The 22,732-nt window shown below is 38.8% G+C and overlaps 1 protein-coding gene across 1 annotated transcript in view; it reads left to right on the plus strand.

Moving 5' to 3' along the window:
• Positions 1-22,732, plus strand: part of LOC135083168 (pikachurin-like) — a 279,979-nt gene that overhangs the window by 200,461 nt on the left and 56,786 nt on the right. The window contains exon 5 of the mRNA XM_063977902.1: positions 18,762-18,963. Coding sequence (XP_063833972.1) covers positions 18,762-18,963 — 202 coding nt within the window. The remainder of the gene's footprint in view (positions 1-18,761; positions 18,964-22,732) is intronic.

The following is a 22,732-nucleotide window of genomic DNA, read 5'->3' on the forward strand; positions in this document are numbered from 1 at the left end:
GCACTACCAAAAATTGTCGTTTAATGGGTTATTTTTAAGTTAGTCTAAGAGACTAATTTAAATAATAAACACATCACAGACGCTATGACTAGTGCCAAACTAGCACGAACTATGCCATGCGCAAGGCTCTTACGAAGCACGAAGCCAAAATAAAAACAAGGAAAGAAATAAGAAAGAAGTCTATATCTACTGTCATAATGAGCTGTAGAAATAGTGAAATTAAAGTTCTGTGATTGGTTCGTTCACCCTGTGCGTCCACGCGCACTGTGAGACTCATAGTCATGTTTGTGAATATGGGCGTAACTCAAGTTTAGTAGTCCAAGGATAGTGTAATTTTTAGTGCCAGGGGCACCTCAAAAATTTCGAACGTTGCAAAGTACTAGAAGATTTTGTTCAGATATTACTCTTGGCCTAATCGAAAGAGCTTTGTATCACAAGGCAGCAAGATGACGAACTCCAAAGGTTACCGCCGAGGAACCAGGGACCTGTTCGCCCGCAGGTTCCGCACACATGGAACTATCCCCCTTTCCACGTACATGAAAGTGTACAAAATCGGAGACATCGTTGACATTAGGGGCAATGGTGCAGTCCAGAAGGGTATGCCACACAAAGTGTACCACGGCAAGACAGGCCGCGTGTACAACGTCACAGCGCACGCGCTCGGCGTGATCGTCAACCCTATTCTTAGCCTAGTCACTTGGTCTATACAGGGTGGAATTTTGTAATGCCACCTGGAGGGAAAGTACTCTTAATATTGTAGATAGAATTTTTTCATTAAAGAAAACATTCCTTTATTTTTGAAAAGAAATAGAACTGCATACAAAGATTTCCAAAAATTTGCTAGCCACAACCGGGAATCGAACCAACTAAAATCTGTTAAAAATTACACCCTGTATTTTTATTACATCGATCGTTAGGGTTAAGTATAAGGATGAAATCTCTCTAACAAACTTGGTAAATCAAATGAAAGGAAAACCATGAAATCTTTAATTATTTTAATTATGTTACAGAAAATTGCATGGTATGGTAGTGAATTTTCGAAAAATTTTCGAAAATCTTTGAATGCAGTTCTCTTTCTTTTCAGAAATAAAGGAATGTTTTCTTTAAGTAAAAATTTATATCTACAGTATTAAGAGTACTTTCCCTCCAGGTGGCATTACAAAATTCCACCCTGTATATTGCAAGCTAGCAAGAAACACACAAGACTCATCGTGTGCTCCTTGCTAGTAGGCTGTTGAGTATTACAGTCGAGTGAACTCGATTGGGTTATAAATGCTGCCGAATAAACTTTAACACCGCGATTCAACTACGCACAACGCCATCTATGCGTGGTTATTGTAAAACATATTCAATTTAGGCATTAATTAATTTAGCTTAATACTTTGTTGGCAGAACATTATTACCTTTATGATACTGAGGTAGATGCCCTAACCATACTGGTATCTTCGATGGGTACTATTTTATACGTCCTCAAGCTTTATTGGATAAAACTTTTAACCTAAGTTTACACAATATTACTGGCAATTTAACTGGATATTAAATATTGGATTACAAGGAACGGATGTAAAATAAGCGAATGGATCTCACTTAATTTGCTGGCAAAATATTTTAAACTTTTATACCACCAAACTAGTTGGTGGCTCTTCAAAAATTATCAGAGGAAAGGTTATGTTTTTAAGTAGGATTTAAATGAACATGTCGATACTGTACGAATGGGTCTCGCTCGCTTTATACTTTGTCGGAAAAACATTAATACCGAGATTTAAGTGGGCACAGCGACATCTATGATGACTTATGAAACATCTGATTATTAAAGTTTAAGCTTAAATCTAATAATACTGTTTTTAGTAAGCCTTTGGCAATTGAGAATGTTACTAGGTATGCAAAATCACTTGAAACCTATGTTACAGTTAAGCTTTTACATTTACAAATACATTAGTTTTTATTTCATTCAAAAATACCCAGTAGTTATGATTTTATAGGCATTCAAAGTTCGCTTAAATATTGAGTCCCGCCGACGGTCACGTGACCCCGTGTGACGTACATTCACAGCGTCCGCTCACTAGAAAACGGATTTAAACATACTTAAATAATTTTTTTTTGTAAATACAAACTTATTATACATATTAACACCCAGACCCATCACAGAAATTAAAATTGAACCAAACCCAAACTTGATGCGATTGTGTCGTTTTATTGCGAATTACCTTCCAGCTCCATCATTAGACCCCGATTACTATAAAGAATTAAAATACTCAACAATACAAAACGAACGAGCCCAAACTCGATGCATTTAAGTCGTTTTATTATAGAGTTCCTATGGCCACCTTCCAGCTCCATCATCAGATCAGCTCCATGTCATCATAATATTGCATGGTCATCCAAATCACATGTGTTTGCGAAATTTCAGCTTAATCGGTTGCCTGGAAGTGGGTCTTAATTCAATTTGCAAGATTCCACCCATACAAATATGAGCCAGTCGTTGTAATATGACGTCACGCGCATAAAATGGCGGGACGGCCGCCGCCCGCACTTTTAAAATTCAATATCTTGGAAACTAATTGACGTATCGAAATAATTCTTTCACGTGTATTTTTTATTTTTAACAGAGAATACAGAAAGCTAAAAAACAAAATTAGTGAACATTCTTCATTGGCATGCCATTCCATTGGCTCGTACAGATAAATTTGTGAGCTTGTTGCATTACATTTTACCAACAATTAAACCACCTTTGCTATAATTTTGTTAGGTCTAGGCTACTTTTTAGATGCTGTTCAAATGTATTCGACCATAGCATTGCGTTTTCTATTGCCATTGACCTTGAAATGTTCATTACTTCACTCTAAAATATGCTAAATTAGATTAATTTGTAACATGGCTAGCATTATAGACAAAAATGTAAAGTAAATCACAGTCTTTGAGTATTGAAGCCTCTGGCACCACCGATTTAGAGGGTTATTGATTATTATAAGCTAAGTTACAAAGAATAAAACAGTTAAACTCATCATCTCACCTTTAATTGTGGTATTCTTTGCTATAATTTAGCTAGATCTATGCTAGTTTATAAATAATCTAAGTTTAACGTTTAAGTTTGCGTGTAAAGGCAATCTTGTAAATAAGATAATTTATCTACTGAAGCAAAGATTTTATATCAATTAACAATGTTTTCGACTTTATTTTGTTACAAGATTACCTGATTCTATTACCATTGACCTTGAAATGTTCATTCAAACAAAAGACATCCATAAGGCGCGCGCGCATGGGCGACTTTTTGTCACCGTGACAGTATATCTCTCTTTCACACCTTTATTAAACGAAAAGAGAGACAACCTACTTTTCTTAACTATGAAGAGACACACTGTCACAGTGACAAAAGTCACCCGTGCGCGCAAGCTCTAAGCGACTGCGCACACTGGACGACAATCGCGGCGACTAGACGCTGCGACTAGACGCCTATTCTTGTTAATTTCACGACTTCGCGCACTGACTTCGACAGCACATCAGGCTACCCATTTTTGTTGCAAACTCGCCCATATTACAACTGCACAAGAACCCGCAGTAGTTACGTTGACGTGCCATCGTCTGTACAGAAAATTGGTAAGAATAAGCGTCTGTCTTGTCGCCGCGACTGTCGCCCAGTGGGCGTTAATTTAGATCAATGTAAAACATGGTGGTAGAAAGTTATAAACTAAATCACAATCTTTGATTATTTAAGCCTGTAATAAACGCCATTTATATTACCTTACTGATATGGTTTATTGCCCAGTTCTTCGATGATTTCGACATGAATTTATAGAAATAATATTTAAAATAATATTATAATTTAGCGAAATTCTATACACTTATGTTTTGGTAAAACATCGAAAATTGCAATGTAAAAATACTACTAAAATTGTGACACAGTGACATCTATGTATTTTCGTTGTCGACACCTCATAGCTGTATGCATTAACTCCCGATCTAATTACACCGTAAAAACATAGATGTCGCTGTGCTTACTTGATTCACGGTGGCGAAGTTACATCTCGAGCATATAAATATCTCAGAAATTTTATTCGTAGTCACCATTTTAGTCTTAAAGACATAAGTTAGACATAAGTAACTAGTCATAGACTAGGAATCAATGTATAACGTCTAGAGATTTTATTTTCATTATTATTTTTGTAAGTGCTGCCGAGCTAAAAGCGGAGCAGCGCTGTTTAAATCAGTAGTACCGTACTTTGAACCTTAAGCCCATGGTATTAAGTATTAATGTGTATTACAAGAATTTACAGAATTATTCGTAAAACGCTAAAATGACCACACTTTCTCTTTGTGTCTAAAAACACTTATTAAGATTGTATATTCTGAAACGACACCCAAAATGACTGAGGACTGTATTATTAGGAACTATTGTTATCATCATCATCATCATTTGAGCCACAGGACGTCCACTGCTGAACATAGGCCTCAATGAAGTTGGGCCGGTTGGTAGTGACCTGCATCCAGCGCCTTCCTGCAACCTTTAACACTAAGGCCACTGCTTCTTTACGAGATCAACTCAGAAATGAGGAGATCCGTAAACGAACTGAAGTCGCTGACATAGCCTGGATTAGCAAGCTGAAGTGGCAATGGGCAGAAGTGAGGAGATCCACTGAAGTCGCTGACATAGCCCGACGGATTAGCAAGCTGAAGTGGCAATGGACAGGGCACATAGTATGCAGAACTGACGGCCGATGGGGCAGCAAGGTTCTGGAATGGAGGCCGCATACCGGCAAGCGCAGCGTGAGACGTCCACACACAAGGTGGACTATAGTTACACTTTAGGAACCTAATAATAATATGTAACCACATACTAGTTCGGAAGTAAAAAACAACACCAAAATTCGATTGAATCTCATGTCCTAGATTATGTCCTGCAACTAGTACAAATACTGAAATTCGACCTTATAGATTGGGACAAAAGTCCCAATCTATACCTGATATTCAATCGAGTTTTGTGCTTCGCTAAGTCCATTTTTATCTGTGGATTATATTAACGTCGTTTCAGTTTGAATGTCTTAATAACTGATCATTATAATTTGTATGGGACAGTCTTTTATTAGTCCCAGGATCTTAGAGTTAAGTGTATAAGCTCCAGAATTGGTTTTTTTAATGTTTTATAATACTTCTGTATAAAGTAAACCCACCTCAATAGTCTCTCATTCTGTCATGTTTATAGGCTATAAATTATAGATGTAATTTCGCTACAATTTAATTAAAAATCGATGTTTTTGTCACAAGTATGTACCTTAAAATTTAGTTTGAAGAATGATTGTTTTTGTACTGAATTATACAACATGTTGAGTTTACCCTCTCTTTTATTTCTAATAAAACCCCGTAGTAATATTATAATCCTTGTACTACCTAGTTGTTACTGTAGAAAACAGACAACCCCATAAAAACAATGTGGGTAGGTAGGTAAATAAAATATTGTGTTGTAGTAACCTGCATACATAAAGATAACCTATCTTCAGTAGAATACATTATTTACATGAAAATGTTTCTTTACACGGAGATCGAACCCTTCAAAAATTAATCGTGTGGCCTAGTTCTCAACCACTACGCCTAATCAATCGTAAAAAATATAAACAGGACACAATAAATTCGTGTAGGTACCTTGAAGTAAATTACTTCAGTTAGAAACCCAGATCTAGATACCAAAGGCACAGTAGGACAGTGTGACACTAAGTATAGTTTAGTTGTATTTATAATGCTCTCATTCATTTCTATAAGGTATAACAATAAACAGCTTATTTTTCGTTCGTTCGTTTCAGCCAAATGACGTCCACAGCTGTACAAAGGCCTCCCCCAAGGTTTTCCACAATGAACGGTCCTGCGCCGCCCGTATCCAGGCTCCTCCCGCGACCTTTACCTGATCGTCAGTCCACCAAACTTATACCTATTCACATCTATGTCAAGCGTTCTATTTCCTCTCAGCATCAGCCGGTATGTTGTCCCGAAGTGGTGGTAGGAAGCTATTTGGGACGTGTATACGTGCCCTGAAAAAGGTCTACAATCCATCCAAATAATATAATGTAAACTAGCGGCCGCCCGCGACTTCGTATGCGTGGATCTCGTTTTACCCCATTGAAGTAATATTACATTATAACTCAATGTTTTACCCCTTTAGGGGTGGAGTTTCGTAAAATCCTTAGCGGATGCCTACGTCATAACATCTACCTGCATGCCAAATTTCAGCCCGATCCGTCTAGTGGTTTGGGCTGTGCGTTGATAGATGACTATGTCAGTTAGTCAGTCAGTCCTTTGAGTTTTAAATATGTATTTAGATATTTAGCTGGACTGCGATTGAATCTAGAATTTGAAACAACTGACGAGCAAGGGTTGCGGGTCTTCGTCGCTTAGCCTAGGCGCAGACCATCGATTTTTCGTCGGCCGTTAGTTTAGTCGGGTAGTTGATCAGTATGGGCATGTATGGAAGTGCGCACATTACACCGATTCTATTTGGTCGATTCTTTATACTTTAAATCGGGCACAACTATCGGCCAACTAAAAATCGGTGGTCTGCGCCTAGTCTTAGTTGGAGAAGTGCCAGCAGTTTGAAATACATACCAATAGGTTTACTTTTAAGTAAGTTTAGTTTTTATACGCAAATAACCGCCTATGTTCATCAAAAATAATAGTTATAAGATTCTATGAAAATTAAATATCCAATGGTTTTGGAGCCTATTCAAGATTAAAATATTGAAATATTTTTTCTTTATAATAATAATTAGTGTAGACAACACTTTGAAGGTAACTTATTAGCTAAAATCATAATATGCACCTATGAACAGGCAGCACATCCGTCTTACCTTTTTTTTCAAAAGATTATTACCAATTTGTATTGCCCAAATTACTAATAGTCCCATTAGCCCCTCGTGGTAAGCTAAATAAGCTTGTGTTACGAGTGGGCTCACCACAATAGTCGAGCGGCGGTGGGATTCGAACCCGCGTTCCTCGTATCTCGAGTCGGCCACACCGACCCCTTCACCGTTCGGCTATCGTGGTTATGTCACATCTACGTCATAATTATCTTCTATTTTTTGTGTAAAAACACCCCTTCTTTTTCTTCTTTCTAGTTTGTCCGGTTCGGTGTTGGTTCAATAATACATCTATTATACAAAAAACGTGCCTATTGCAAGCACTTATAAGACCACTAGCTTTTGCCCGCGGTTTCACCCGCGTGAAATTTAGTTTGTCACAATATCGTCATAAATTATAGCCTATATGTTATTCTAGGTTATAAACAATAATACTATAAAGTTTTATCAAAATCTGTTCAGTAGTTTTTGCGTGAAAGAGTAACAAACATCCAGACATCGTAACTTTCGCATTTATAATATTAGTTTAGTAGGATTATAGATAGTGTGCTTGACTGTCGTTACGGGCTATCGATAAACGGCAAGCGGTACAACAGTTTGCCAATAGATGTCGCTGTGCTGACTTGACTCGCGGCAACGAAATTTTATCAGCACCATATAAATACCCCGCAGATCATCTGCTTCTTTACATCGAAGTAAATATGTACACCAAAACGTAAGTCGTATAATACTTCGCGCAATAATAAAATCATATCGTATGGTTAATGTAAAATAATATTTTTTGAAATGCTACCGAGCGTAAATGCTTAGGGGGCATCAGAAAATCTAAATAAAAGGAGAAATTGACTGACTTAGTGACATATCAACGCACAGCCTAAACGGCTAAACGTAGGCACTTGAAATTTGGAAGGGACGTAGCTTAGGTACCGTAGAGGTGCACCAAGAAAGGAATTCCCGAAATTCCCACGGAAATTGAGAATGTTACTAGGTATGCAAAATCACTTGAAACCTATGTTACAGTTAAGCTTTTACATTTACAAATACATTAGTTTTTATTTCATTCAAAAATACCCAGTTGTTATGATTTTATAGGCATTCAAAGTTCGCTTAAATATTGAGTCCCGCCGACGGTCACGTGACCCCGTGTGACGTACATTCACAGCGTCCGCTCACTAGAAAACGGATATAAACATACTTAAATATTTTTTTTTTGTAAATACAAACTTATTATACATATTAACACCCAGACCCATCTCAGAAATTAAAATTGAACCAAACCAAAACTTGATGCGATTGTGTCGTTTTATTGCGAATTACCTTCCAGCTCCATCATTAGACCCCGATTACTACATAGAATTAAAATACTCATCAATACAAAACGAACGAGCCCAAACTCGATGCATTTAAGTCGTTTTATTATAGAGTTCCTATGGCCACCTTCCAGCTCCATCATCAGATCAGCTCCATGTCATCATAATATTGCATGGTCATCTAAATCACATGTGTTTGCGAAATTTCAGCTTAATCGGTTGCCTGGAACTGGGTCTTAATTCAGCTTGCAAGATTCCACCCATACAAATATGAGCCAGTCGTTGTAATAATGACGTCACGCGCATAAAATGGCGGGCCGGCCGCCGCCCGCACTTTTAAAATTCAATATCTTGGAAACTAATTGACGTATCGAAATAATTCTTTCACGTGTATTTTTTATTTTTAACAGAGAATACAGAAAGCTACAAAACAAAATTAGTGAACATTCTTCATTAGCGGGAAAATCCTTTTGTATGAAAAATCTAAACCGCTTATGTTAGACGCTTGAAATTTGGCATGCAGGTACCTTAGTAAACTTAAAACTTAGTTGCAACAGGATATTGCAAAATTCCCACGCGAACGGGAGTTAGCGGGAAAAAACATTTGTATGAAAAAATCTAAACCGCGTAAGATAGATGAAGGGGGTAAAACGGGATCCACGCGTACGAAGTCGCGGGCGGCCGCTAGTAAACAATAATACTGTAAAGTTTTATCAAAATCTGTTCAGTAGTTTTTGCGTGAAAGAGTAACAAACATCCAGACATCGTAACTTTCGCATTTATAATATTAGTTTAGTAGGATTATAGATAGTGTGCTTGACTGTCGTTACGGGCTATCGATAAACGGCAAGCGGTACAACAGTTTGCCAATAGATGTCGCTGTGCTGACTTGACTCGCGGCAACGAAATTTTATCAGCACCATATAAATACCCCGCAGATCATCTGCTGCTTTACATCGAAGTAAATATGTACACCAAAACGTAAGTCGTATAATACTTCGCGCAATAATAAAATCATATCGTATGGTTAATGTAAAATAATATTTTTTGAAATGCTACCGAGCGTAAATGCTTAGGGGGCATCAGAAAATCTAAATAAAAGGAGAAATTGACTGACTTAGTGACATATCCACGCACAGCCTAAACGGCTAAACGTAGGCACTTGAAATTTGGAAGGGACGTAGCTTAGGTACCGTAGAGGTGCACCAAGAAAGGAATTCCCGAAATTCCCACGGAAACGGGAAATCCTTTTGTATGAAAAATCTAAACCGCTTATGTTAGACGCTTGAAATTTGGCATGCAGGTACCTTAGTAAACTTAAAACTTAGTTGCAACAGGATATTGCAAAATTCCCACGCGAACGGGAGTTAGCGGGAAAAAACATTTGTATGAAAAAATCTAAACCGCGTAAGATAGATGAAGGGGGTAAAACGGGATCCACGCGTACGAAGTCGCGGGCGGCCGCTAGTAAACAATAATACTGTAAAGTTTTATCAAAATCTGTTCAGTAGTTTTTGCGTGAAAGAGTAACAAACATCCAGACATCGTAACTTTCGCATTTATAATATTAGTTTAGTAGGATTATAGATAGTGTGCTTGACTGTCGTTACGGGCTATCGATAAACGGCAAGCGGTACAACAGTTTGCCAATAGATGTCGCTGTGCTGACTTGACTCGCGGCAACGAAATTTTATCAGCACCATATAAATACCCCGCAGATCATCTGCTGCTTTACATCGAAGTAAATATGTACACCAAAACGTAAGTCGTATAATACTTCGCGCAATAATAAAATCATATCGTATGGTTAATGTAAAATAATATTTTTTGAAATGCTACCGAGCGTAAATGCTTAGGGGGCATCAGAAAATCTAAATAAAAGGAGAAATTGACTGACTTAGTGACATATCCACGCACAGCCTAAACGGCTAAACGTAGGCACTTGAAATTTGGAAGGGACGTAGCTTAGGTACCGTAGAGATGCACCAAGAAAGGAATTCCCGAAATTCCCACGGAAACGGGAAATCCTTTTGTATGAAAAATCTAAACCGCTTATGTTAGACGCTTGAAATTTGGCATGCAGGTACCTTAGTAAACTTAAAACTTAGTTGCAACAGGATATTGCAAAATTCCCACGCGAACGGGAGTTAGCGGGAAAAAACATTTGTATGAAAAAATCTAAACCGCGTAAGATAGATGAAGGGGGTAAAACGGGATCCACGCGTACGAAGTCGCGGGCGGCCGCTAGTAAACAATAATACTGTAAAGTTTTATCAAAATCTGTTCAGTAGTTTTTGCGTGAAAGAGTAACAAACATCCAGACATCGTAACTTTCGCATTTATAATATTAGTTTAGTAGGATTATAGATAGTGTGCTTGACTGTCGTTATGTGCTATCGATAAACGGCAAGCGGTACAAGAGTTTGCCAATAGATGTCGCTGTGCTGATTTGACTCGCGGCAACGAAATTTTATCAGCACCACATAAATACCCCCGCAGATCATCTGCTTCTTTACATCGAAGTAAATATGTACACCAAAACGTAAGTCGTATAATACTTCGCGCAATAATAAAATCATATCGTATGGTTAATATAAAATAATATTTTTTGAAATGCTACCGAGCGTAAATGCTTAGGGGGCATCAGAAAATCTAAATAAAAGGAGCAACTGACTGACTTAGTGACATATCAAAGCACAGCCTTAACGGTTAAACGTAGGCACTTGAAATTTGGAAGGAACGTAGCTTAGGTACCGTAGAGGTGCACTAAGAAAGGAATTCCCGAAATTCCCATGGGAACGGGAATTAGCGAGAAAATCTTTTTGTATGAAAAATCTAAACCGCTTATGTTAGACGCTTGAAATTTGGCATGCAGGTACCTTAGTAAACTTAAAACTTAGTTGCAACAGGATATTGCAAAATTCACACGGGAACTGGAGTTAGCGGGAAAAAACATTTGTATGAAAAAATCTAAACCGCGTAAGATAGATGAAGGGGATAAAACGGGATCCACGCGAACGAAGTCGCGGGCGGCCGCTAGTCAATCATAAAGAATGTGTACCTAACAATTTCCTAATAGGTACTTACCTTCTGTTGAATAAATCGTCCGTTTGTTAAGATAGTTGTTCGAGTGGACTACTAAGGATGCCAACTTGCCAAGGGTCGCGCGCGAGTTCGATTCTCGCTAAGTACAAACATTTGTCAGCATGAACATAATATTTGATTGTATTGGTCTGGGTGTTTTCTATCTATAATATTCATCCATCATTGTTCGTAGCTGGTTATCAAATTTCAGAACGAACGTGGATTAAAGGGTGTCTGGTTGGGTACACCAGTGTGTAGTACAAGCTTTGCTTAGTTTGGAACTAGATGGCGTAGTGTAAAATGTCCAAGAATTCCTACTAATATTATACATGCGAAAGTTTGGATGTCTGGATGTTTGTTACTATTTCACGCAAAAACTGCTGAACGGATTTTGATGAAACTTTACAGTATTATTGTTCACTAGCGGCCGCCCGCGACTTCGTACGCGTGGATCCCGTTTTACCCCCTTCATCTATCTTACGCGGTTTAGATTTTTTCATACAAATGTTTTTTCCCGCTAACTCCCGTTCCCGTGGGAATTTCGGGAATTCCTTGTTGTAACTAAGCTTTAAGTTTACTAGGGTACCTGCATGCCAAATTTCAAGCGTCTAACTTAAGCGGTTTAGATTTTTCATACAAAAGGATTTTCCCGCTAATTCCCGTTTCCATAGGAATTCGGGAATTCCTTGCCTTGTTGTAACTAAGCTTTAAGTTTACTAAGGTACCAACATGCCAAATTTCCAGCGTCTAACTTAAGCGGTTTAGATTTTTCATACAAAAGGATTTTCCCGCTAATTCCTGTTCCCGTGGGAATTTCTAAGTATACGTTAACCTGCCCAGGAGTATGAAGAATAATTGTACCAAGTTTCGTTAAAATCCGTCGAGTAGTTTTTGTTTCCATAAGGAACATACAGACGGACAGACAGACAGACAAAAATTTTTACTGATTGCATTTTTGGCATCAGTATCTATCACTAATCACCCCCTGATAGTTATTTTGAAAATATATTTCATGTACAGAATTGACCTCTCTACAGATTTATTATAAGTATAGATTTTCTGATGCCCCCTAAGCATTTACGCTCGGTAGCATTTCAAAAAATATTATTTTATATTAACCATACGATATGATTTTATTATTGCGCGAAGTATTATACGACTTACGTTTTGGTGTACATATTTACTTCGATGTAAAGAAGCAGATGATCTGCGGGGGTATTTATATGGTGCTGATAAAATTTCGTTGCCGCGAGTCAAGTCAGCACAGCGACATCTATTGGCAAACTGCTGTACCGCTTGCCGTTTATCGATAGCACGTAACGACAGTCAAGCACACTATCTATAATCCTACTAAACTAATATAAATGCGAAAGTTTGGATGTCTGGATTTTTGTTACTCTTTCACGCAAAAACTACTGAACAGATTTTGATAAAACTTTACAGTATTATTGTTTTTAGCAGCCGCCCGCGACTTCGTACGCGTGGATCCCGTTTTACCCCCTTCATCTATCTTACGCGGTTTAAATTTTTTCATACAAATGTTTTTTCCCGCTAACTCCCGTTCCCGTGGGAATTTTGCAATATCCTGTTGTAACTAAGCTTTAAAGTTTACTAAGGTACCTGCATGCCAAATTTCAAGCGTCTAACATAAGCGGTTTAGATTTTTCATACAAAAGGATTTTCCCGCTAATTCCCGTTCCCGTGGGAATTTCAGGAATTACTTTCTTAGTGCACCTCTACGGTACCTAAGCTACGTCCCTTACAAATTTCAAGTGCCTACGTTTAGCCGTTTAGGCTGTGCGTTGATATGTCACTAATAAGTCAGTCAGTTTCTCCTTTTATACAGGGTGTTAGGTAAATGGGTATATGAGCCGACACTAGCCCATGTTAACATGGTCATGTAAATGGTATGGTGGAGTCAAAAATTTGATATCATCATTTATTTATTTTTAATTTTCATACAAAGTAATTTTATAAAATCCGATTTGTATGAAAATTAAAATAATTAAAATTAAGATATCAATTTTTTGACTTCACCATACCATTTATATGACCATGTTAACATGGGCTAGTGTCGGCTCATATACCCATTTACCTAACACCCTGTATACAGGATGGAATTTTATTTTTTCTGGAGGGAAAGTACTCTTAATATTGTAGATAGACATTTTTTCTCCATGAAAACATTCTTTTATTTTTGAAAAGAAATAGAACTGCATTCAAAGATTTCCATTTGCTTGCCACACCCGGAAATCTACCCACTAAAATCTGATAAATTACACCCTGTATTTTTATTGCATCGATCGTTAGGGTTAAGTATAAGGATGAAATCTCTGTAACAAACTTGATAAATCAAATGAAAGGAAAACCATGAAATCCTAAATTATTTTAATTATGTAGAGAAAATTGTATGGTGTGGTAGTGAATTTTTGAAAAAATTTCGAAAATCTTTGAATGCAGTTCTGTTTCTTTTTAAAAATAAAGAAATGTTTTCTTTCAGTAAAATTTTCTATCTACAGTATTAAGAGTTGAGGGAGGGAAAGTTCCCTCCAGGTGTAGGGTTGCCAGGTCCAAAATCACAAAAGCCGGACTTTGCGTTTCATTTGGCCGGACATTTTACCCTAAAAGCCGGACATTACATAGCAATTAGTGTCAGCTCATGAGTGAGTACTATCATCATCGGTTGCTAACCAACATCCTGATGCGTGCGCTTCATATGATTCTGTGGCTCGACTTTCGCCTGGCGCGGCAACCAAATAAAAAGCCTAACAAAAGCCGGACAGGCCGGACAAGGCAATATTTGGCCGGACAAGACCCTAAAAAGCCAAACATGTCCGGCTAAAGCCGGACGCCTGGCAACCCTATCCAGGTGGCATTACAAAATTACACCCTGTATTAAGATTTTCTGATGCCCCCCTAAGCATTTACGCTCGGTAGCATTTCAAAAAATATTATTTTATATTAACCATACCCCTTTCAGCACAGAATAATACGAAAGTGCGTTCGACTTTGAAAAAATCTAGTGAATTGGTAAATCAATTTTACCGCGCCAAGACGCTTCCGATCGATCGTACGGTTCGATATATTTGCTAATTTTTATACAAAAACTTTCAATGGCGTTCAGTCGGTGCTGTGTTGAGTGACAAAGATGGACGTGTACCTGACTACAGGAGGCGTTAAAAGTATTAATTTTTTTAAATTACTTCTTTTGTGGATTTCAATGAATTTTGTGCGTATTAATTTAAATTATATCCTTAAAAAATATAATTCGCTTTAATTTTATAAAAAGTTAGATGAAGCCGAGTACCAGGTACTCCTAAAGTTCTACAGCACGAGCGTGCATGTCGGGACGATGTTTGAATTTTTGGTAATGTAAGTAATGGAAACCTTTCGAATCTTTAAAAGGCCTGAACATCAGATTTACTCTAGAATAAACTCAAGAATGTCTCCGAGACACATAACCACCAAATAGTACAAATCCGCTGTAGAAAATACAGCCACCAGTGAAAATATCGAGAGGATACCAGGATTCTAGTACCAATAGATGAACCAAAATGATCCCTTTTATGAAAATATCTAACCCCATGTGTTATTAAAAAATAGCCTCGACATCTGGGATTCAAAAAAAATAAGTTATTAATAAAAACGAAAGCTCATGTTCAATTTTAAGATGCTACTACCCCCAAAATTCAGGTTTTGACAGAGTTCTAGGTTAGGGCCATGAGCTATTTTTGAAATTTTTTGCAGAAATTAGTATCTAATTACGATATCATGTCTTTATGAAGAATAATAAAGCTCCTAATATCTCAAAATGTCTTTTTTTAATTAGTTTAAATTGTAATTGTATGAAATAGCTATTCATAGGTTCATGACGTATTGATACGATCGTGCGGGGGGGTTTAGGGGGGTTAAAGTCACCCCCTAATTTTTTTCGCTATTTTTCTCTATTTACTAAGATCCTAAAGACCCCAGAAACTGATGCGATTTTTTAGAAATCGTCAAATTTTTCTCTCGTGCTGAAAGGGATAAGATATGATTTTATTGCGCGAAGTATTTAACGACTTACGTTTTGGTGTACATATTTACTTCGATGTAAAGAAGCAGATGATCTGCGGGGGTATTTATATGGTGCTGATAAAATTTCGTTGCCGCGAGTCAAGTCAGCACAGTGACATCTGTTGGCAAACTGCTGTACCGCTTGCCGTTTATGGATAGCACGTAACGACAGTCAAGCACACTATCTATAATCCTACTAAACTAATATAAATGCGAAAGTTTGGATGACTGGATGTTTGTTACTCTTTCACGCAAAAACTACTGAACAGATTTTGATAAAACTTTACAGTATTATTGTTTATAGCGGCCGCCCGCGACTTCGTACACGTGTATCCCGTTTTACCCCCTTCATCTATCTTACGCGGTTTAGATTTTTTCATACAAATGTTTTTTCCCGCTAATTCCCGTTCCTGTGGGAATTCCTAAGTATACTGTAACCTGCCCAGGAGTATGAAGAATAATTGCACTAAGTTTCGTTAAAATCCGTCGAGTAGTTTTTGTTTCTATAGGAACATACAGACAGACAGACAGACAAAAATTTTTACTGATTGCATTTTTGGCATCAGTACCTATCGTTCACTAATCACCCCCTGATAGTTATTTTGAAAATATATTTCATGTACAGAATTGACCTCTACAGATTTGTTAATGTATAGATTAACATAAAACAATAATGTATGACGATCTGTGACAAACTAAATTTCACGCGGGTGAAGCCGCGGGCAAAAGCTAGTTATTATTAAATTTTAATGTACAACTCATTAACGGGAACTAGACGCGATACTACCAATTTAGGCAATAATAAAATTATAAAACTTTTAAATTAGTATCATTACATGCTACTTAATAAAAGCATTTTTGAAAACTAGTTTTTAGTCCATAATCTAGGAAATTTCATCACAACAAAACTGACGAAAGTAATGTTTCTGGACTTGTTCCCACGGAGTTTGCAGGAACCGTTTTTTGCAGGATCCCGTTTAATAGTTATACGTGTTTTAATATTAAATTAACGTTCACACGAACATGCATTGTTCCGCAAAAACTGAATTTTCTCAAATTCTCAATTTCATACTTTAGCATCTAATAATAATAAGCTTGTAAAAATAATGAATGGATCGTTGTTTTTCTGAATAAATAAAAACGGCTATGACTCTGCTTGGCTGGTCAAAAGTTTCTCAGCTGGAATCACAGATGGCGCTGTACGTAGTTAAACCGCGGTGACGAAGTTTTTCCAGTGCTGTATAAGTAGTCAGATTACTTTCAAACGGTAACAATAAAAACTGTGATTTAGTTTATAAGTAGTTTGTAAGCTAAGTTAAGTTTTAGTTAAGATGTCAACTTGTTAAATCAAGGTCAATGGCTTAATTTTTGAACGCTACCTGCTATGACGCGAGCAGTTGTAGTGTTAATAAAATATTCTTACATTTACTCTCTCCAGGCCTCTTTCTATGATCTGAGCTCCAGGCATTAAGTCCGCTATAGTCTATTCAGCGTAAGAAAGTGATAATGACACATCTATTTAGTGAGGCGCTTCTTTTAAACCTAATCGATATTTTTTAGAATCGAGAATATTTTCTTAAGAAATCTAATCGACTTATTTGTTTGATTTTTAATTTTATCTACGAAAAATCAAAATTACATCTACGAATTTTAATTATCTGGATATGGAATAAACGTATACAATAAATAACAAAGAAATAAATATTATGCATTTTATTCTATAAAAACAACAAATAACAATGACAAACAACTCGTGGAGAAATCGCATAAAACACAACCGGCCATTAAAAGGTAAACTCACACGTACTGACTGACCTTTGACCTGCCTGAGAGAATAATTGTGATTCGATGGTGAGATGACCACCATACCGATTATTGATTGGTTGCGATAGTTCTTGTCCATCCCTATGAGTAAAAGTTCCGATTATCGCATTATGCATTTCATGTCATATTTTTTCACAAATTTTAATACATAATAAACTAATAAGTATTTGAAATTCTTGTTTAGGTTAATTGAGAAAGATTATTAAGTGTATTTTGGAAGGATAAAATCACAAAAAAGTGATTGATTTTTACACCTCAATATTTTTATTCTTAGGAAGTTGGATTCATGAAACGAAATGTTTCATCTGTCTAAATCACCATCATAAGATGAATGAACTATAATTGCGATAATATTATTAGATTGTCTGCTACAGAAAAACTATATCGCGTGCGTCCCTGTTTCAAAAACCGGGATAAAAACTATCCTATGTTCTTTCCCGGGACTCAAACTATCTCTATGCCAAATTTCATCAAAATCGGTTCAGTGGTTTGGGCGTGAAAGCAGGACAGACAGACAGAGTTGCTTTCGCATTTATAAATATTATGTATTAGTATCTTAGATTAGTTAGTCAATTAGATATTAACTTAACTGAGATGAACCTTGGTATTAATCTATGTCCCCGTATTCATGTAGGTACCTACTACGAAGCTTTTTTCCTTTTCAGGTAATTAAATTTGATTGACTTGACTTTACTAAATTAATGCTGTTGCACCACCTAACTTTAACCGTAACCATAACGATACCGGTGTTTTTTGTATGGAGTTTGACAGATTTTTGACGTTTGTTAAAGTAAGATGGTGCAGCCCAGCCCAAGAAGCAAATTTTCCTTTTTAGGAAATTAAATTGGTATAAGCATAAACAATGTTGACTTGACTACTGAATTAAGAACAAATAAAGTAATTTTACACTTTTATCCTGACTTTAATCAATCAGAATGACAATGGCCCTACTTCTTCCCAACTTAATCATTCTTTTCCTTTTTTTGTGGTATACAATAAAGTGTATCTCTCTCTCTCTCTCCATCTATTATAGATTCTTATAAATAACTTGAAAAAATCGAACTGCCTAAGGCGGGAAATGAACCCACGACCTTCCGCTTGCCGGGCGACTGCTCTTCCAACTGAGCTACTTAGACACTGAATGAACCCGTCGAAATTTTCAAGTGTAATACGCTGTTACGGCCCGCGTTTGTTTCATCAATGTTGGGAATACCTACCCTTAAACCTTCCCGCCTTAGGCAGTTCGATTTTTTCAAGTTACGTATAATTTTCAAATTAGTTTGAGATGCGACTCTTTACGCTAAAAATTCATCATCATTTCAGCCACAGGACGTCCACTGCTGAACATAGGCCTCCCCCAATGACTTCCACATCGCACGGTTGGTAGCGGCCTGCATCCAGCGCCTTCCCGCTACCTTTATCAGGTCGTCGGTCCACCTTGTGGGTGGACGTCCCACGCTGCGTTTTCCGGTACGCGGCCTCCATTCCAGAACCTTGCTGCCCCATCGGCCGTCAGTTCTGCGTACTATGTGCCCTGCCCACTGCCACTTCAGCTTGCTGATCCGTCGGGCTATGTCAGCGACTTTAGCGACGCTAAAAATTAAATAACTATTATAGATTCTATCTCTATCTCCTTCTTCCCCAGACTTGAACGTGTCAACGCCCCGTTTCTCCGGGTCATCATGGCTGGCGTTGCGCGCGCTTCGGGGCGCATACAAGCGCGTGCGACTACGGCTGCGCGTGCGGCCCGAGCGCGCGCGCGGCGTGCTACTACTGACTGGCGAGCACGACGATTTGTCGGGGGACTATTTAGCGCTCGTGCTGAGGAACGGCCACGTGGAACTTAGGTAAGAAAACTCATAAAACTCAATTTATTTTGCAAGTATAAAAAAGGCTTTTAAAAAAACCGACCACCGATTTTTAGTTGTGCCCGATTTTAAATTGTATGAAGAATCGGCCAAATCAAATCGGTGTAATGTGCGCACTTCCTTACATGCCCATACTGATAAACTGCCCGACTAAACTATCGGCCGACGAAAAATCGATTGTCTGCGCCTATAGGCTTAAGGACTTCTTTATGATATTACTGCAACTCCTGTACAGCCAGGATCTCGCTAGCTAGGTTAGGCTTTAAGTAAAACGGGACTAAACTAGTCCCACCTCTTTTTCACGTAACTGCACCTCCTGTATAGCGAATCTAGCTAAAGCCTGGTCCGTGAGCATGTAGAATCCCGTCCAATGACCCCAAGCTACCCATCCCTATCGCTCGCGCGTAATTATGTTGCTGTCGCGCTCGTACACTCACTGCGGGTGCCAGTCGCACAGTCGCGACAGCAATAATTACGCGCGAGCGATAAGGATGGGTAGCTAGGGGTCATTGGACAAAATTCTACGTGCTCACGGACCGGGCTTTAGTTTGGCCTTACTGCGCGCGCGACGTGCTACTATTGACGGGCAAGCTTGACGAAATATCGGGGGACTATTTAGCACTCGTGCTGAGGAACGCCCACGTTGAGTTGAGAAATTTTAAATAATAAAAAAAAAAGAATTGCCTAAGGTGGGAATCGAACCCGCGACCTTTCGGTTGCCGGGCGACTGCTCTCACCATCTGAGCTACTTTATAGACATTGGAAGAACCCGTCGAAACGTGAGAAGATAAAATAATGGGACTAATCCTGTTAGTCCATTCAGTCCAGGTTTGCAGGATCCTGCATTACTGGATCCCGAAAACTGGATTGACGTGGGAACCCTGGTAGTATGTGGTTGAAGTAAAACATTAAGAAAAGGTTCTAGCCAACTAGGTATCGATTTCATTCATGACGTAAAGCGTAAAAGGATACCACAACATCAGCATAATAGCGCCAAAGTCAACAAGTTTCCAACTGCCTCCACAATTTCCCAGTTTAGCTGCGTTTCAACAACACGACGCGACAAGGCTCGGCTCGCGCTGTTTATACGCGCAGACATGCATAATGTGGGTGCAGCCTAACTTAGCTAGGGTTACTACGCTGCATGCATTTGTATCTTTTAAAAGATAAGTTACTTATTTTACAACTATTGTTACTCCCTGTTTTCGAATGAATTTCAATCATTGAATTGCCAATTCTAAATCTCAGGCTTACTAAACTCACATGCATTTGTATAAAAAATAAGTAACTTATTTCACAACTATTGGCTTATGGAATCAATTGTTACCCCAGATTTAAACCTGGTTTTGAATAATTTCAATAATTGCAATGCCAATTCTAATATACTCAATGTCTGTAGGTACTGTGAACGTTGTTGTTATGGCAACAGACTTCTGTTTTCCTTCAAATTAAAGCTCGCTTCCACTTTGGGCCTGATCATAAATTCAAATGTCGGCCGTTTGGTTCGTTCGTTCGTTCGTTCGTTTCAGCCAAATGACGTCCACTGCTGGACAAAGGCCTCCCCCAAGGATTTCCACAATGAACGGTCCTGCGCTGCCCGCATCCAGGCTCTTCCCGCGACCTTTACCAGATCGTCGGTCCACCTAGTAGGAGGCCTGCCCACGCTACGTTTTCCAGCCCGTGGTCGCCACTCGAGAACTTTCCTGCCCCAACGGCCATCGTCTCTACGAGCTATGTGCCCCGCCCACTGCCACTTGATTTTAGCAATTCTGCGAGCTATGTCGGTTACTTTGGTTCTCCTACGGATCTCCTCATTTCTGATTCGATCACGCAGGGAAACTCCGAGCATAGCCCGCTCCATCGCCCTTTGGGTGACCTTGAGCCTTCTTATGAGGCCCATAGTAAGCGACCACGTTTCGGATCCATATGTCAACACTGGCAACACACACTGCTCGAAGACTTTCGTCTTGAGACACTGCGGTATTTCGGACATGAGTATATGGCGAAGCTTCCCGAACGCTGCCCATCCGAGTTGGATTCGACGATTGACCTCTTTCTCGAAGTTGGACCTACCTAACTGGACTGTTTGTCCCAGGTATACATAATTGTCGACAACTTCGAGTGTAGAGTCTCCAACCTTCAGAGGAGTGGGTGCAACACGGACATTAGACATGATTTTTGTCTTGTCCATGTTCATTCTGAGGCCCACTTGTTGAGAGGCTCTACTGAGGCCATCGAGCATTGTGCCTAGATCCTCCAAGGTCTCAGCCATGACTACGATATCGTCCGCGAATCGAAGGTGGGTGATGTACTCGCCGTTGATATTTATGCCAAATCCGTTCCAGTCCAGAAGCTTGAAGACATCTTCCAGGGCGGTGGTAAACAGTTTTGGAGATATGACGTCTCCCTGTCTTACCCCTCGCTGCAACTGGATAGGTTTCGAATCCCGATCCTGGAGGCGGACCGACATTGTGGCGTTTTTGTACAAACCCCTCAACACTTCGATATATCGATAGTCAATTTGGCACCTTTGGAGAGACTGTAGCACTGCCCAGGTCTCGACCGAATCGAAGGCTTTCTCATAATCCACAAACGCCAGGCAAAGTGGTTGATTATACTCCTCGGTCTTCTGTATAATCTGCCTTAGCGTATGTATGTGGTCTATGGTACTAAAGCCTTTTCGGAAACCGGCTTGTTCGGGAGGCTGGAAGTCGTCGAGCCTGCGAGCGAGACGATTCGTAATGACTCTTGAAAACAGCTTGTAGACATGGCTCAGAAGTGAGATGGGTCTATAATTCTTCAATAAGGTTTTGTCACCTTTTTTGAAGAAGAGTACCACCACACTTCTGTGCCATGTCGTAGGCGTTTTTCCTTCGAGGATGACGGAATTGAACAGCTTCTGAAGAGCCCTCAGTACCGGCGTTCCGCCTGCCTTCAAAAGCTCAGCCGTGATTCCATCATCACCCGGTGCCTTGTTGTTCTTCAGCTGTTTGAGAGCCATTCTAATCTCGTACAGACTGACGTCCGGGATATCTTCGGTATAGTGTCGGGTCAGTCTAGCTCTTGGGTCTTCGGCTAGATTCGGCCGTTTGGTGTAGTGGTTCAAAACAGACTACTTTTCCGGAGGTAGCGGGTTCGATTCCCGCACAGTACAAACATTTGTGTGCATGAACACATTTGTTTTATTGGACTGGGTGTTTTCTATGTATAATAAGTACATATGTACTTAAAAAAATATGTATGTTTATATCCGTTGTCTAGTACCCATAGTACAAGCTTTGTTTAGTTTGGCACTAGAAGCACAGTGTAAATGTCCAAGGATATTTATTTATTCCCATCAGGTGATAAAAAGGCCAAGAGTTTTCTCGTTTTGAATAAAAAAGTAGATAAATCAAATGCTGTAGATTTATTCAATGTGTCCATTCAAATTGCAGTCCTTAAAAATAAAGTGCTAAAAAAAGAACTAAAATTCAAAGTTTAAACGTGAATAAGATGAGTCAACCCTAATACACCAACCTGGTTCAGTATGCGAGGTCAGAATGCAATTTATACGGGGTGCTTTTTCCTGTGTCAACACGTGTTTTGCGACGCATTCCCAACCGAACAAGTTTCGCTACACCCTGTATAATAGTATTGCGGTCTTCTTCCGTGCAAAGTTTAGAACACTGTTTAAGTTTTAGCTTAATACGTAAGGTTTTGCTTAGAGATATTTTGGGTGCCACTTAGTTTACTATATTTTATTATTGTG

This window comes from Ostrinia nubilalis, chromosome 23 (assembly GCF_963855985.1).
Source record: "Ostrinia nubilalis chromosome 23, ilOstNubi1.1, whole genome shotgun sequence".
Classification (NCBI taxonomy): Eukaryota; Metazoa; Arthropoda; class Insecta; order Lepidoptera; family Crambidae; genus Ostrinia; species Ostrinia nubilalis.